At 53.8% G+C, this 16866-nt stretch overlaps 1 protein-coding gene across 2 annotated transcripts in view; it reads right to left on the bottom strand.

The window, feature by feature from the left end:
- FLT4 (fms related receptor tyrosine kinase 4) overlaps positions 1–16866 on the bottom strand; it is a 60576-nt gene that overhangs the window by 12480 nt on the left and 31230 nt on the right. For both annotated transcript variants that reach the window (XM_029998265.2, XM_029998266.2), the window contains exons 4-18: positions 14629–14738; positions 13591–13753; positions 13210–13349; positions 12319–12487; positions 11408–11525; positions 10619–10770; positions 9703–9865; positions 7724–7868; positions 5009–5117; positions 3600–3959; positions 3204–3350; positions 2410–2541; positions 2020–2126; positions 1615–1750; positions 701–805 (exon numbers count right to left, since the gene is read on the bottom strand). In XM_029998265.2, coding sequence (XP_029854125.1) covers positions 701–805; positions 1615–1750; positions 2020–2126; positions 2410–2541; positions 3204–3350; positions 3600–3959; positions 5009–5117; positions 7724–7868; positions 9703–9865; positions 10619–10770; positions 11408–11525; positions 12319–12487; positions 13210–13349; positions 13591–13753; positions 14629–14738 — 2256 coding nt within the window. The remainder of the gene's footprint in view (positions 1–700; positions 806–1614; positions 1751–2019; positions 2127–2409; positions 2542–3203; positions 3351–3599; positions 3960–5008; positions 5118–7723; positions 7869–9702; positions 9866–10618; positions 10771–11407; positions 11526–12318; positions 12488–13209; positions 13350–13590; positions 13754–14628; positions 14739–16866) is intronic.

Genomic DNA, 16866 nt, shown 5'->3' with positions numbered 1-16866 from the left:
AGTTTCCACATACAGGTTACTGCTGGCCAGAGACTGCCTCAGTATTTTGTTGGGTGCCAAATTACAGAATAATGTTCTGGATACCTGTTTGAAAGAGTGGCTATAAAAGCTTAAAATCTCACTCTGGATTGACCAGGCTTTGGGTGCAAAGCCAATCTAGCCCTCAGAGCTGGGTAAGAGCTGCAACCTGCTTCCTTACCTAGCTCTGAACCTGGCCCATAAACACAAAATACAGGCACATTTGGAAGAAGGCAACTGGGAGCAACATTTCCTTGAGTGACCTGCCAAAGAGGGGCTCTGGATTCTTGTTCATCCTTTGAGACAGTTTTCATTCTTTGCATTTGCAGACAGCTGAATTTCCTTGAAAGCTGAGTTCCCCAAGTTCCTGCTGTCTGCTCTGCCACTCGCCTCCCAGTGCAGCTGAATGGGCTAAAGCATCCATGAGGGGAGGCCAAGAGGATCAACTGTGTTGAGGCCAAGAAGCCATAAATTAAAAGGCTGGCTCCAGCTCCTCTCCCCTAGTTCAGGGCGGGCTCAAGCAGAAGCAACCAGGAGTGCTTGTGGGAGAGAAAACATTTTCCAGGGCCCTAACAAATGCCTTATGCAAAAGACAGGCATTTACAGGGTGGACATTCCCTGGCAGATGCCTCATTCTTTGCTGTCCACACAGACTGCATATTCTGCTTCACTGTCCACATACCTTTCAGCATTTTGACTGCTACGGTCTCACAGCTGTTACTTTTATTGATTCCAAACGCTGATGCTTCCACCACCTTCCCAAAGGCACCGTGACCCAGAACTTTACCTATGGGCAAGGAGAGAGGCAGTGTGAAGGAAGGCAGGTGCAGCACAGGCAGAATGGAATGAAAAAAACAAAAAACCCAACAGGAAACCATGGGAAGAAGAAAGAAAAAACATCATAAAGGAAAAGGAAGGAGCGGAACATGTGCCCTTCCCAGGTGGCTGCTTGCTCTGTTGGTGAGAATAAGAGAAAGGATGGTGGGAGGAACTGAGACAGAGCTGGCATGGACAAAGCAGAGGAAGGAAATGGCCCTGCAGAAGTGAGGAGCTGTTTGTTGCCCTCAAGCAAGGCATGTGGGAAAGGTAAATGTGACACCTCGCAGCAGAGCAGACAGGGCTAATGTCACTGCTCTGTGCCTCAAAGGTAGTCTGCAGCCCTTTTAACTCTCAGAGACAGAGGGAAGAGACTGCAGGTGGGTGTCTCAGCATGAGGAGGATAATGGATGCAGTCTTGCTCCTGAACTTGGGGTACCTGCTGTGGACTGGGCTGTTCTGTCCAGATTGCTGCTTGGAGAATATGGGGATGTGCTTTAAAGCATGCCCAGAGATCTTCCAGTCTCAGTGATGCCTATGTGGGTACACTGGGAGAGTCTGGGCTTACAGTTGGCTCAGACCTGTCCATACTCAGACCCAAAGAGATTTCCCAGGCACAGCTGGGCTTTAGGGACAGTCTGGGGAAGAAGATGGGAATCCTGAGGCAGAGCGAAGGCATTAAATACATAGAAGTGTGTAAGAAACCTGGAGGGTGAGTTTGAAGGGCTGGTGGGAAGCCCTGGCTGCAGCGTGCAGTGGCAGGGAGGGAGTCTGGCTCACCTAGGCGCAGGCGGTCTCGTGGGAACTCCCACTTGCTGGAATCATAGGGCAGGTACTCGCACTGCTCCTCCAAGGGCACCTCACCAGGGTCCATGATGATGGAGAGGTAGCCCGTCTTGATGTCAGCATGGGCAGGCTGCAGGAATCAGTCAACACAAAGGGTGAGGAGATGCCCTCCCTACACTGGGTGCTGACTCCCAGAGGGGACCTGCTTCCCCCTGGCAAAGGCCATTCCCTGTCACCTCCTTTACCACAGCCCTTATGCACCCTGTCCTTGGTAGTGAGAGCGCTTCAAACATCACTCAATGACCTCCTTTTAGCAGATGCTGTCATAGAGCCCCACATCACAGCAATGGTGTTGCCCCAAGCAACCTCCCTTTCCCTGGGACAGAGACAGTCACTTACCCTTTTGATGTTACAGAAGATGAGGATAAGGAGGATCCAGAAGAAAACAGCGATAACCCCAGTCCCAATCAGGATGACAATCTCCACATTGGTCCTGTCATCAGAGCCTGTGGGGCAGGAGGGAAACCGTAGTTTCAGAGATTCCCATTCTGTGCCCCAGCTAAGCCATCTCTTGTGGCCTGCTTCAGGATGTGGGGAGACAGGGGAGGTGTTTGCCTGAGCTAAACATGCTCTGGACTACAGATCCTCCTGTGAGAGCACCATGCCAGAAGCAAGGCCTAGGGGCTTTCACTGCCTCCTGCTGCCTGCTGTCACAGGGAAGAGGCATGGGACCTTGGCCACACTCCTACACCACCCCTTCATCCCCAGGGGTGTCGTGGCTGCTGGTACCTTCCACAGAAACGCTGGCCGAGGAGTTCACACAGCCCTTAGCATTGCAGACACTGCACAGGTAGAGCCCAGCATCCTCCTCCCTCACCCTCTGAATGCTCAGCCTCTGGTTGAAGTCTGCCAGGTCAATCCCTGTAAAGCACAGAGGGTTGTGGTGGTCACTCACAGGAAGGTGGGATTAGTATACTGGACTCATTCAGGCTTGAAATAAGGCTCCTATTTTTTGGCTGGTTCATTTTAGATGGCAGAATGAAATTGCATCAGCTGGTCAAGGCTCTCTTCTGGGGACTGATGACCCCAGAAATACCCTGGAGGGGCCTTCCCCAGGCAGTGTATGGATGGGACAAAATCCCTGCAGACAATGCTGGATGGGAATGGTGCCTAGGCAGTCCAGCTGGTGTGTCAAGCTCTGCTTCAGCTCCAGGACCTGTTCCTTTCCCTCTGCAATGTGCCTGGATCGTTTCCATGTTCCTTCCATGGGATCTGGGCTGGTCCCTGCCTGAGCAAAGATGCCAGGCACTGGGCTGAGAGTAAGAAGATGAATGGTTTATCTCTCTCTGCTCTCCAGCTGAATACGCCCATGCACAGACAGTGCTGAGCCAGGGCCTAGGGCACAGACTTGGCCAGTAAGACTGCATCAAACTGGGATAGAACATGATTAAAACCAGAGTTCAGCCAATTCAGAGAACGGGTGCCTTTACCTGGGCACAGCAACTCCCAGAACCCATCAGTGTTCAGCTCTCCAGCTGCCGGACATGATGCCCTGCCTCTGATTCACCCCCACCCCACTGTACCTGACACTTCTTCCACCAGTTTCTCGTCTTTGTACCAGCTGATTTCAGGAACGTGGTTGCCGTCCACCTTACAGCGCATCTCTATGGAGTCGCTGATGTTCACCCAAATGTCTGTCAGGTTCTGCTTGAGGCGGGGGATCTCCAGGGCTGGAGGAGCAGCACAAAGAGGAGGAGGGGAAAACGGGAAACTGATTGATCAAAAGAATATCTGTGTTCCTGGGGGGCTTTGGGTCTCTGACCCCTGCTGAAGGGTGTCTTGAGAACCCAGGTGCCCTGCCTTTGCCACCTTGAGTTTAGCTTGCTTGCGTGGCTTCCCCTGGGGATGGAATGGGAAGCTGATGGCAGCAAGAGCACCAGCTCTCCTCTGTCACTCCCGCCTGCCCTGTGGACCCTCACCCTGCACAGAGATGTATTTCTTGTGGCAGTGCTTCTCCCGGGTCTTCCTGTTCTGCACCTCACACACGTAGTCTCCCTCCTCGCCCAGGGAGATGTTGGGGATGGTGAGCAGCAAGGTCGCATCGTTGGAATCAGGCTGGAAGCGCAGCTCCCCCTGCATCTTGGTGGCATAGTGGTGGACATTCTTGCAGTCCAGCACGAGAGGGTTGCCCTCCTCGTCGTGGAGCTTGGAGAGGTTCAGCCGATACCACTGCAGGTTCTCATAAGTGTAGTTATCTGCATTGCAGCTCAGCTGTAGGTCCTGCCCCTCTATGGGCTCTTCTGAGGGCTGGGACTCAATCTCGAACCCATCTGGAATGGCTTTCAGGAAGGAAATGAACATGTGAATGAGTTTTCATGGCTGAGCTGCCAGACACAATGAAATTGTCTCCTTGGGCTCAGCTCTCTGAGACCCCACTGTCCTCAGCCAATCTAGAGCAGAACTGTGCCATGCAAACTGCTAGCAACCAACAGCTTAAGCCCAGCGAGTGCTAAGGGATATGCTGAAGTCCCAGGGTCAAATTAAGATGGGGTCACAAGCGAAACAAGTCTAGGAGGTCTGAATTAAGCTGTTACTGCTCTCAGCTCAGCTGCAGCATTCTGGATTGCACACACGCCTGCTTTTACAAGTGCAAGCAGTTACACAGCCAGGCTGGGCAACTGCACATGCAGAGCGTTACTGGAGCAGCGATTGCAGAGGTTCATCTGCCTCCACAAAAGCTGGTGGCTCTGACAGCACAGGTACTACCCATGAGCCCAGGCTTCTGGGATCTGTCCAGAGAGGCAAGAAGATAAGCCTGTGCTGTACCCTTGCCAGGCTCCCTGTCCCCAGCAGGCAGGGACAGACTCCTGCCAGCACGGAGTACCGCTGGTAAGAAACTTATGAATCCCCATATGAACCACGACTCCAGCCCACACTGCTGGGCTCTCAGCTTCCTCCCAGCACCAAAATCCCGTGGGGACCCTGCCGGGGGGCTCGGGCCAGCAGGACCCTGCCTGGGAGCGGCTTGGGCAGTGCCACTAGAGGATGCTCTTGGACCAGGCACATCCCCAGCCCAGGGAGCTGCCTGGGCCTGAGCCAGCAGGACCTCCCCAGCCCCAGGACCTGTCAGGGCTGCTCCAGGATCTAGGCACAGGCAGCGCCGGCTCAACCCCAGATCTGCCTGCCAAACTCTGCCTGCGCTATCTGCTGCCAGGGCTCCAGGCTTTTGCCACTCAGCAGAGCTCTGGGGTAGCCCTGCTTTCCTGCTGGCATTCCAGTCACTGTTTCAAGGTGCTGTGAATGACAGGACCCGGCAGGTCTAGGGACCTGCCTATTTCAAGCAGAGAGCTTGGCTGATGCAGGTGGAGGGGATGTCCGCAGTACTCACTGGTCACGTAGAAGTAGATCAGCCGCTCGTCTCGACCCACTTTATTAGAGGCGATACACTTGTACATGACTGAGACGTTGGCCTCCTGGATGGCCAGTTTGCTGACTGTCTGATGGGGGAAGAGAGCATGAGGAGTTAGGAAGAGCAAGAGGGAAGAGAAGTAGGATCGGTGCTGCTCTCTGGCAGACAGCAAAGCACACAGCAAGCCTGGCTCCAGGCAGCAGCTGTACCTGGGAAAGGGTTATGCAAAAATAGCCCCTTATTCAATAGCCCTTTGTGTATTTCAAGCCTCATCTGCTGGCTCTAGCAACAGCAACATGTTTTTATTCCTGATCTCTGCTCCTTTTTATGGAGCGCAGCCAGCATAGATGCCTCTCCGTGGTAGCAAACTTCTTGCTAAGCCTCTTGGGTCACCACAGGGACAGGCCTGTGCCCAGCAAGGGGGGCATGAACATGAGGCAGGGCTGAGGGGATGGCTAAGCTCCTGCCAGGCTTTGTAACAGTGGGGAGAAAGGGAAAGGACACCAAGGCTTTGATTCTCTGAGTGCTCTGCAATGAAGTGATTGTTTACTGTCCCACAGAGTTCAGTGAAGTTTACAGGTACTTACAGACCTGCAAGCACTCCTTTTATCCATAAGGGGAAATCAAGCCTGTGAAAGCATCCCAGCTCTCACCACTTCAGGAAGAGCTGTCATCTTCTCCCTTTAAATTCCAAGTGTACACAGACATGGTCCTAAAAAGCTTCCTCCTCCTCACTCCTTCCAGCAAGACATGACCAAGATTGGGCAAACAGCCAGGCTGCTGTCCTGGGAGCGCAGACCCAGGAGATGCTGCCTCCAAATAAACCAGGAAAGGCAGCTGGGGAGTAAGGCTGCTCTCCTCCTCCCAGCTCACACTGCACACATGTGAGATGCCAAAAGTGTTACAAGCACTCCCCTTAGAGGAGATCTGCAGTTTGAAGCACAGGTTTCTCCACCCTCCTAGTTTAAATGACAAGATAATCACATGCAAAAATCCCTCTAATGAGACAATGTTTAAAACGCAAAAAAATTGCCTTCCTACAGGGAAACTACTTTGCCTTTACTATTCATCCCATAGACTTTGGGAAACATTTCCGCTCTAAGTGGCAATGTATTAGTTTGTGTTAATCAGAAGAAATAGTAATTCATTCAGCGTAGTCAATACAGCTGAAGTGACCTTATTACTAGTACTTTTGTGCATTGCCGTTTCCGTTTCTTGGGGTTATTCAATATAGCTGAAGTGACCCTGTTGCTGGCACTTCTGTGTGCTGCCTTTCCTGTTTCTTGGGGATTTTCCTTCTAAACTGCATTGTTACGTTTGAGTTGGTGTTTCTGGATTTTACATCATTCTGCTGTCTGCAGTGCATGGCTGGCCTTTCCGGACAGAATAAAAAACAGAGGGGGATGGTAAGAGAAGACAGGCAGAAAGGAGAAGGAGAGGGAGAGAAAGCAGATTTGAGGACATAGCATCCCACTGCAAGTGGAAGAACTGTCTTTTCCCAGAGCTCTTGCATGTCCCTGGGCTGCACAACCTAAGCTGGACCTCCAGGACAGTTACACCCAAATAGATGGAATGAGAAAGACAGCTCAGGAATAGGAGGAAGAGAATGAGGAAAAAAGGGAAAGATCAAAAGGGACGAAGACAAGAGTCACATCTAGAGAGGGACACAAAGGCTTCTCACCCAGGAGCTCCCATCACTCCTGCTTGTCTCCCCAGGGGACACCAATCCCTGCCTCTCCTTTCAGCTGCTCTGGGAGGAGCAGCATCTGCCCCTGCCACCCTTCTGGCAGAGCGATGAACTCCCGGCCAGGCCAGGGGACGGGAAGTGCCTTTGGAGGTGTGTAGGAAAACAGGAAGTGACTTTCGGAAACAGGGGCCCATTTGTTTGTTCTGCATCCCTCTGCGAGCGGCTGGTGCCCGACACCAGCAGGAACAGGAATCCCGTCATGGTGCAGACCTGACACTTGCAGCTACCAGAGAGACAGAAAGAAACAAGCAGCAAGTGGTGTCGGGTGTTTGCAGGTCACACGCTGCAATGAGGGAGAGATGTTCCTTCCAGAGAGGAAACACTGTGATGGAGAAGTGGGCTCTGTGGGGCACACGTGCTCTCACTCACAAACATGCAGTGGATGGACGCCAGCATCTCCATACCTCCCTCACCCCACCGGGATGGGGACAGCTGGATGAAATGTCCCACCACACGCATGCACGTTCCTGAGGCCAGAGATTTCCTGGTCAGTCTGTGACTCCTGCTGTCCCTTCCCAGCTGCCCAGGCTGCTCTGCAGGGTTTGGCTCTCCCAGAACAGCTCATCCAAGAGTACTCGGAAGTGGCCACGGGAGCCCCCACAGCAAACGTCTCCCATGCCTTCCCTAGCTGGGTGCCCTGCATTCAACAGCAACCAGTGTAAACCCTCCTGCGCAGTCAGCCCCAGCAGGAGCCTCTCTGCACACAGGGTAATTTCTCAAAGATGACAGCTCTCCCTCGCCCTGGGTCTGCCTGGTACTGTGGAGCCCCAGGGCTGGGAACAGCCACTGATGATTTACTTCAGAAGCAGAGGTGTGAAGCCCTCCCCAAATCTGGCTCTGCCACGCTTATTTCCAGGCCACTTTTGCTGGCTGATCACAAAGGACCCCTCCGAGGGTGCCTGCCTCCAGCTCCCCACTCCGGGACAGGCTTGGGGCTACAGCCTCACCTTGTTCCGCCCCTCCACGAACTCCACCCAGGTGTCAATGCTCTCGATGGGGTTCACCGCATCCTGCTGCGACACATCTTTCCAGTCCTTGCATTCAGGCATCCGGTCCCGCTGATGTCGCCTTGCTGCCCGGTGCCTGCTATTGCTAATCCGGCAGCCAGGGAGGAGCAGGAGAAAGAGGAGAGAGATGGAGAAAGGTTCAGCTGGGAAGAAGGCAGCAAAAATAGCTTTGCGTCTGAGAACTGATGCCCCTGTCCTCTGACTGCAAAATTTCCTGGGTCTCTTGGTTACATAGTTTTAATGTGCTTTATAAGAGTGCTCTGCAATCACTAGTGAGGCAAACATTATCTGTAGCTATGAAAATTGAGGCAGGGGATGGATACTGGTGTCCCAGGCAGCATCTTCACTCTCAGACCTGTGGTCTCATCCTTCCCTGCTAGGGGTGGAGAAAGGCTGGAGTGAAATCTATTCACGTGTGTCCGGGGCAGTTCTTGATGCCACTTTGCTGAGCAATAAGGCCTTAAACCCCTGCTGGAACTGTGAGTCAGGGATGTCACAGTCCGGCTGGGTGCTGGCCTGGAGAGCAGAGGGTGCAGCATGCAAGGGTGCACTACCCAAGGGTGCACCTGCTGCCCCTGATTCCACAAAAATCAGGAGGGAAACATCCCAAGTAGAGATGCTGCTGGTATCTCACAGGGGCATGGTAGCACCTTTTTGGGGCAAAGGCAGGCAAGGGGGCAGAAGAGCCCTAATCTGTCAGGGACCCAGGATGCTGCAACTTGCAGGCTGCTTCTGAAATGCAGGTGGGGCAGGGAGATGGGAGGATCTGCCCAAAATCCAGGGTGGGAGGTGCGGCGGGAGAGGGCTTACAGTGACAGGGAAGCAGGGGGGAGCTGAGCACCCAAAAGCAGTGGCGAGGGTGCGTGCTGGCAGCGCGGGGCAGAGCGCTCAGTGGGGCGAGCACGTCAGCGAACTCTGTAAACAACAGGAAGCTCAAAAGAAGCCTCCTGCATCCTCTGGAGCTATGCTAGGCAGAAATATGGTGGCCTTGGGAGACAGTGCTTATAATTCATGGGCCTCTGCTTCCTGACAGGGCCACAGTGCACTTGCATGCGATGGAGAGCTTTCTGGTGTCCCTGGCTCGGCAACAGCCTGCACAGGGCTGCGGGACCTGGCTTCCTCCAGGCACCCCCATGTCCTCCACCCTGACTGCTCTGGCTACAACTCCCCAGCATCCCTTTTCCTTCTTCCTGTGAGGTTGCTGCTAAAAAATGCCACTGCAGCCCTGCCTGGTGCTGCCCCAGCTTCCCAGGGCACAGGCAGTGGACACGCACCCTTCCTGCCTACCTATTGGCGCTGCCTGCACAAACACCCTCCAGGCAAACCACCCCAGCAGCTGGCAGTGATCTGGTGCTTCCCCTGGATTCAGCAACTCTTTCCCGCACACAGCAGCTCTGCTCCCCTCTGCTTCCATCATTACCCAGCAGAAGACGAAAGACCAAAAAAACACAGGGACCTTAGGGCAGGAATGGGGTGAGCCCCAGCTGCTGTCTCAGGGTCTCACCAAGGGGCTGTGACAATTGCTCCTGCAGTCTGCCTCAGTTTCCCCATTAGCACAGTGGTCAGTAGTTTTATTGCAGGTGCTGTGAGGTGTGGCTGGGCATCCCCTGCCAGATGCAGATGACCAAGGATGCAGGGGAATCTGTGGAAGCACTTGGTGTCTGGGGCCAGTCAGGCTGGGCAAAACTCCCATGTGGAGCACAAGTGTCTCTGGTGGGCTCCACTCTGCCTCTTTACAGGGTGAGTGGAAGAAGTATGGTGCTCTGAGCTATCAGTTGGTGCTGTCCTCCTCTTGCAATGTTATGGCTGGGAGAGCAAAAATGAGACAGGATCTGGGATGCAGCCACAGTGCCCAAGTAGCCCATAATGTCACGCTGGTGGCCCGGTAAGATACAGGTGTTGGAAGAAATGGCACTTACAGGCTGCGTCGGGAGAACATCCGACAGGGCATCCACGGCCTCCACTGCCATTGGATCATCTCTGGTGCTGGGATGCCATAGACTGTACAGGTGAGGGCCTGGGGGCTCCTCCTGGAGTAGATGCTCGGGGAAGAGGCTTCCTTCTCATGGATGCGTGGAGGAACTGCAAGGATCAGAGTGACAGTGTGAGTGGCCGCAGGCTCAGCTGCTGCATCCCCAGGCCAGGCACAGCCCTCCCCAGGCCCATCTAGAGAGAGACTGGGCACTAAAGCACTATGGCTCTCAGGGCAGCTCCTGGGGAGCTCAGGCCTGCAAGGCAGAGCAGGTTATACTTAGGCAGATTCAAGTGATGTAATTTCTCCTTCCTCTGCCAAGTGTGATGTCTGGATGCTGCAGGGCTCAAAGCACTGTCTAGCAGCCCCCAGCACAAGGCTACAGAGCCTGCTGGAGACAAATCTCCAAGCAGCAGTTGCCCTTCCAGCACTTTTTGTGCTGGCACCTGGTTCCTGCACAACAGGGACCAGCTCCTGCCAGGGGAAAACTCGTTGGGAGCTTCAAACCCAGAGGAACTGCTTCAGCTCCAGGCTCCATGTGAGTTGCAGCCACCCTGTGCTCAAGTTCGCATCCGTCAGGGTCACCCTCAGCAGCATCTCCAACTGCAGCTGGGAAATGGCCCTGAACAAGGACATATCCTGCCCAGAGTGATGGAGCCAGGAAGAAAACTGTGCCATATTGCCCAGGCCACAGGGAACCAGCCCCACTGTAACCAGAGCATCCCTCAGCAATGGGGGAGGAGACGATATTGATACCAACTGCTTTAGGACAGCAATGGGGACTTGGTCTCGGAGCAGCCCAAAGGCTGGGGCCATGGGCTTAGCTCTCTCCCCCCGGCCCCAGCCCTGGCCTCCTCCCTTACCATTGACGATCAACTGGAGGCTGATGTGCTTCTCCAGCCCCGCCAGCCTGTTCCGCAGAACCAGAGTGTATGTTCCAGCGTGCTGCTCCGACACATCCTTGATCTGCATTGAAGATTGAGATTGCTTGGGAATTAGCTTCCCGTCCTTGTACCTGCGGGGAGGCAGAGAGAAAATGCAGCCATGGGGAGGAAGTGTCCCACTGGCAAGCTGGGCAGGGGTTTGCTGGTCTCCACTAGAGTACAGTCAGGGCACCCCTTGCTAGCACTGGAGACCTCTCTGGAGAGACCCCTGGGCTTTCCCAGAGTTATGGGTCTGTGCATTGTCTCATATGGATGCGTGTGGGGTTGGGGATGTTGTAGCTCTGCCGTGAGCAATATGCAGGTGCAAAGCTCCCAGCTCCCACCCAGCTCTGGCAGAAGTGCAGCACAATGCGGTGCACAACCTGGCCCACTCTCTTGCTCCTCTGGGCAGCCATGATCTGCGCTGCTGGGGGATGAGAGGGGCAGCTCCTGTGGGAGCTCCACTTGGCCCCTCCAGACAGTGCAGAGCTGCCAAGCCAGGCCAGGACCTTTGCTGCTTCTCCCCCAGACCTTAACTCCTCCCGTCCCAAGCTGTGCAGCTGAGAGTGAGGGCAGGTGGGAAAAATGACCCCCATGGGTGGAAAAAAGTGACATGTGGGACAATCTTGGCCCCAGAGGGACCTAGCAAGGAGTCCAGGCTAGGCTTCCCTACTTGGCAGAGGGAAGGAGGAGAGGAGAAGGTGGCTCGGGCTAAGAAAGGTGCGTTACCACTGGAAGTCTGGTGGGGGGTAAGCCACGACTTTCACTGGCAGCTTCACGGCTTCGTCTCCTGCCGTGGCTTCTATCACCGGGCCCTTCCTCCACTCCACATTGATGAAGGGCTTTTCTGCAAGAAAAAAAGGTGAGCATGGAGGAGAGGAGAGCACAAAGGGACAGGCTGTCACCAAGCTCTTCTGCTCTCCACAGGGCCTGACAGCAAGAACCAAGGACAGGTGGGTTGTTGTGGCAGTGCAGTTGAAAATAACTACTTCTCTGCAACGATGAAATCAAAATAACCAAAATCCACTATTGTCTCGTCTGCCCATATGACCCCCAGCCCCTCTTCCACATCTCTGTTCCCAGCAGGGCCCCCTCCCTGGAGCAGAAATGGAGGGAGGGAGTGGGTGCCAGCTGGGCAGGCCAGCACAGTGCTGCAACTCTGGCAGCTGAAGAGCTGCCTCTGCCTCGCCGCTGAGAGCCATTGTGGGTGTCGGGAGGCTGTGCTGCCTCGTGACTTCCTGCTGTCAGGAGACAGCCGCCCAGTGCCAATGGTGCCTTGTGCACCCGCAGCTGGGTGCCTCCCAGGCCAGCCATGCCACAAGGGTGCTGCCTCTGCCACAGGGCTGTGAGACCTGCGTGTCCTGCCATCCCACTGGCATTTGGGCCAATATGGTGTTTGCATCTCTCTCTCTGGTCATCTTGGCACCTTGCCGCATGTGATCGTGCTCCCAGTGTGGTGCTGGGGTGCAGAAGGGCTGAGGGACTGGAGGAAGGCTGGGTCTCACTAAGCAGAGTAGGATGGAGGTGCAGGAGCCCCTCCACTGAGCCTTGAGCCAAACACTGCCGAAGCAGTCTGGGGATTGCTCTGCTTGCAGCTCAGCTCTGGCTGTGGCTCTGCGAGGGAGCGGAAGGCACCGTACCATGCACGATGACGTCGGTGCTCTCCTCCAGCATCTGGGCGCCGTTGGTGGCAGTGCACGTGTACTTGCCCAGGTCCTGCTGGCTGACATTGTGGAGGGTCAGGATACTGGAGAGCTCCGTGTGTGTCTGTAGGGACCGGCGCTCGGGCTCCATCACTGCCCGCTGTGTCTGCGGGAGACAACAGAGAGAAGGGGATGAAAGACATCAGTGGGATGGGGCAGAGCAGATTGGCTCCTCATCTCTGTGCTTCTTGCTGCCCAGTGCTTGCTTCTCCCTGGACAGGCGTCTCCACCACTGACTGCCATTCTCAGGGATGGAAAGGCAACAAGCCCTGCCTGACTGACCACCTGAGGCTGGGGTCAGAGTTTAGCACATGTTTTGCTCTGACCTGCAGCCCAAAAACCAGGCTAGGAGCCCTATAATATGTGAAGAGAGTGATGCCCTCAGGGGATTCCCCTGTGTCACTGTTCACACAAGAGCCAGGGGCTACAACATGGGGAAAACACAGCAGGGAAGGGATGGGATGCCCTTGCAGGCTCTTAGTAACCAGGGCTGTGTGGCTAGAATAGCTCCTTTTAAGCCAATTCTGTTTGCTCTGGATTTGCAGTGGTAGAAGTGAAGCCAGTGTTTGCCCAGCAGAGCCCCAGAGCAATAACACCTCGGCAGGGAGGGTGCTTTCTGACAGGAAAAGGGGTCTTCCCTCTGTCTGCTTTCTGCTGCAGGACAGAAAAATGGGAAAGCACTCTGACCAAGATGTCCAGGGCACAGCATGGTCAGGATCATGAAGCAGAGCCCTGCCAATGATGTGAAGAGGAACAATGAAGGTGCAGGAGGGGATGACTCAGAGTGAAGTGGTTCAGTGCATGGGGAGCCGCTCTGTTTGCTGGTACCTGTTTGCCAGGGTAAGTCCACTGGAAGCGGACGCCAGAGTTGAACTCGGCCCACACTGTGCAGTTCAAGACCAGCTTCTCTCCCACCAGCAGCTCCATGGCTTTCTTGGGATACAGCTGGATGTCATACAGCTTGCTCCCTGATGCAGAAGAGGCAACAAAAAGACGTTTCTGATCTATTAACTCTTTGACTCAGACTATGCAGTTAGAGGAGACTTGGATATGACCCCCTGCTGCTCGGTGTATCTCTGGCACACAGCAGAGGAGATATATGCACCATGCAGACTCTGTAGCCAGAGAGGACCATAGTAACCCCATGAGCCACACTGATGGACTTCAGAGTCATCCAGACTGCCACCCTGCACCTTCCCAAATATTCACCTGCTATATGGATGATGAAGAAATCAGATTTGAAGACCTTCTTGTCGATGACAGTCTCACACTGGACAAACAAGAAGTCTCTGATCAAGTGTGTGGGTACCTGCACCCCCTTCTTGTTGTCCCAGAAAGTGCTTTTCCCATCAGGGTGGATGACGGAATTTTGCTGGAAAAATCAACATTTTGCCAACTGAAATAAGAGGGGAACAACATTCCCACCCCACCCCTTCCAGGCTTTACGTTGGCTAACACATTCCTTTTGTGGGAAGAAACGATGCAGCATCATGCTGTGCTGGCCTCCTGCCCTCTCCACCCGAGGGTTTGTCATCTAGGAATCGTGGCCTCCCCTATACCCTGAGCAGCCGTATCCTGCACCACGAGTGTCTCCATCTGCAGAGTGGGCCAGAGACTTCCAGGAATGGAAACTTCTAGTGATAGCTAAGGAAACTGATGCTGATGTCCCAAACATCAGCTCCACCGGGATGAGTGCTGACCTTGGATAGTGTCCTTCCTGGGCAAGGGAAAGGCCCCTGGCCCCCAGCATGTCCCTGGAGGCCTTTGTACAATAGTAACACTCATCCTGGAAGGATGTATTTACATTGTGAAAAAAAAAAAAAAGAAAAAAAAAGGCACAAGCAAACTGATAACAGAGTTGTTTTTAGTCATCAGCCCCAGGGCTGCAGTCTCCTCCCTTGTGGGGATGCTGACCACCTAGAGGGTTTGTAGATCACAGAGACCACAGCAAACAGGGGATGCTGTGGGGAAACGGGATTAAAACAGTCTTGTTTTGTTTCATAGAGCTCCAGGGAAGAGAAGCAAGGTTGGCAGGAAACCCGTGGGGTCTGCCCAAGGGAACTGGACAGCACAGCTTCAACCAGCAAATAAAACAAGGAAGCCAGTGGCTTGTACTTTCCATGGAAAATGTATCCCATGCATTTTCCATTCCTGGCAGTGCCTGTCCTGCTTCCACTCAGGCAATTACAAATGTAGAACAAATGCAATACATCTCGGTCCAGAGTCTCCCACTGGCCGAGCTCTCACCGAGGTCAGTGTGACGTTAAGATCTGGGATGGACACGAGGCATGGTACCCAAGTGTTCTTCTTGCTGATGAGGAGGGTCTCTGGCTTGTTGATAAATGGCTGTTCAAAATCTGAAGAAGACATATGAGAAGAACAACTGAACAGAGGCAAGAAAAGAACTGGGAGGAGGGACCAACCAGAGGAAAAAGGAGGCTTTCTGCCTTTCTTTAACACAGCATGAGCTTGCCAGAGGGAGTGGTGTTGAGCTGGACAGCCCTATCTGCAATGTGTCACAGTCAGAGGAGACACCTGGAGCTTGGGGATGCAAAGGGAGCAGCCAAGGCGAGTGCCTGGGCCAGCTGCCTCCTCCACACCAAACACTGTACCGGTGGAGTGGCACTTGTGTGACACTTGGGCAGTGCTGGAAATGACCTCCCCTTTCCTGGCCCCCTCAAGGTCTCTGCCTGGGTTTCACCCTCTGTGAAACCGGCAGGTCTCATCCTGGGCTCAGCGCCTGCCCAGCTGGTGACTGTGCGTGGCCCCATGGCAGGGACAGTGCGCGGCTGTGCCGCCCTGGTGCAGCGGCAGGCAGCGAGACCTTCCAGGACGAGGAAGTGATCTGCAGTGGAATGGTATGCAGATGTCATCCTGCAGCTATCCCGGCCAGCAGATAAACAGATGAGCTGAGCTTTCCAGGGCTGCCACCCTACTGCCTCTCAACTGCTGCAAGCACAAATATTGACAGGAAGAACAAAACCACCCAAAATTAATCAGTGAAACGACTTAGCAAGGCCAGGGACATTACACTCCATGCGGAGCTAGCACCAAGAAGCACAGTGTCTGTAGAAGGGGCTGCCCCATCCTGCTCAGTGCGTCACCTGTGTCAAATGAGAAAAGCCCAAGCGGGGCTCCACGGTCGAAAGAGTTGATGGCAGCATATAAAGGAGATGTGCCGTGGCCCTGACCCATTGTGCCAGGCACCATCCAGACACAGAGCGCAAAGACCAACCTGATCCCAAAGAGATGGCAAGCTAACAGGGCAGCACGGACCCCATTTCTAGCTCTTTCTCAGATAGACTGGAAAGAGCTGGTGAGACCAAGATGCAAAATACACTTGTATCCCAAGCCATGGCTGGCCAGAAGGTAGGAAGGGTGAGGTTTATCTTGCAGTGCCTCATGCCAGCTGCTGCTGAGGCACCTGCTCACCTGTCTGCTTGGCAGCGCTTTTGGTTTGAGGGTTTTTCTACTCTTTGGACTCTCCCAAACAGGGCATAGAATCAACAACCACCTAGGTTGACTAAATGGGATAAAGGCAAAATTTGAAAAGACAACAAATTGCAAGGCTGCTTGGTGTCCTCTGGCAGTGCCTCACTGATAGATATTTTCTTCTGTAGTATCAGCCCCTGCCTGCTCATTTCCACAGGGACGCATGCCTCACAGGATGCTCTGAATAGGGACTGGTCCCCAGTATCTCCGAAGCCTGGTGTTGCCACCATCTTTCCTCTGTAAAAGTCATGTCTCTGGAAACATCCACCCAGCATGTGGTCACGATTGGTTTTGTTCATGGAAATTGTCCCCTGGTTGAAGGGGTCTCCATAAGGAGGTGGTGGTTCCCCATCTGGGAGATGTGGGGCTGCCCCAGGGACCCACTAGGGGAGATTTTATGGCTTCTGGTATGCTGGAATCAGACCAAATGATCCCAGTGGCCTTAAAAGTTACTCTTTATTCACCCGGATTGCAGCTAAACCATTGATTTCAAGGGACTGTAGCATGAGGATGTCTGTTTGTCCAACCTGAGACTCTTTCCCTCTGCTACCCAACCCCTAAAGCTGCCCACCTAAAATGACAAGTCAGAGATTAATTTATTAAGGACCCCCATCTGGGGATCCTGCTGTTCAAATCACATTGGGCCTAACACAGTCCAACCCAGTGCTCCCACTGTTGAGTGCACAAGGGAATTTCTTTAATTTTTGATCTATAAAGCTGTTGCTTCAATGATAGTCATGCTGCAAAGACCTACTCTGTACGAAGCACTTTTTTCTACAGCTTAGGTGAAACAAGCCATGCATAGGAAAGATGTTGGTCAGCTCTTATGAAAATATGGATTGCGCAGAGAATTCTTATCTTTATTTCCTGGGGTTTTGTGCTGCCACAGGATTGCTGTCTTCTGAAGTCACAGATTTGTTTCCGAGTGTCAACATGTTCCTCATTCTTCTCCCGAGCTCTTGGCACGTGAGAGGGAGGAAGCGCACAACTCCC

The sequence above is a fragment of the Aquila chrysaetos genome, chromosome 22, assembly GCF_900496995.4.
Source record: "Aquila chrysaetos chrysaetos chromosome 22, bAquChr1.4, whole genome shotgun sequence".
In the NCBI taxonomy this organism is placed as follows: domain Eukaryota; kingdom Metazoa; phylum Chordata; class Aves; order Accipitriformes; family Accipitridae; genus Aquila; species Aquila chrysaetos.
Note: the sequence above shows the minus strand (reverse complement) of the source record. Positions and strands in the feature narration are given on the sequence as shown.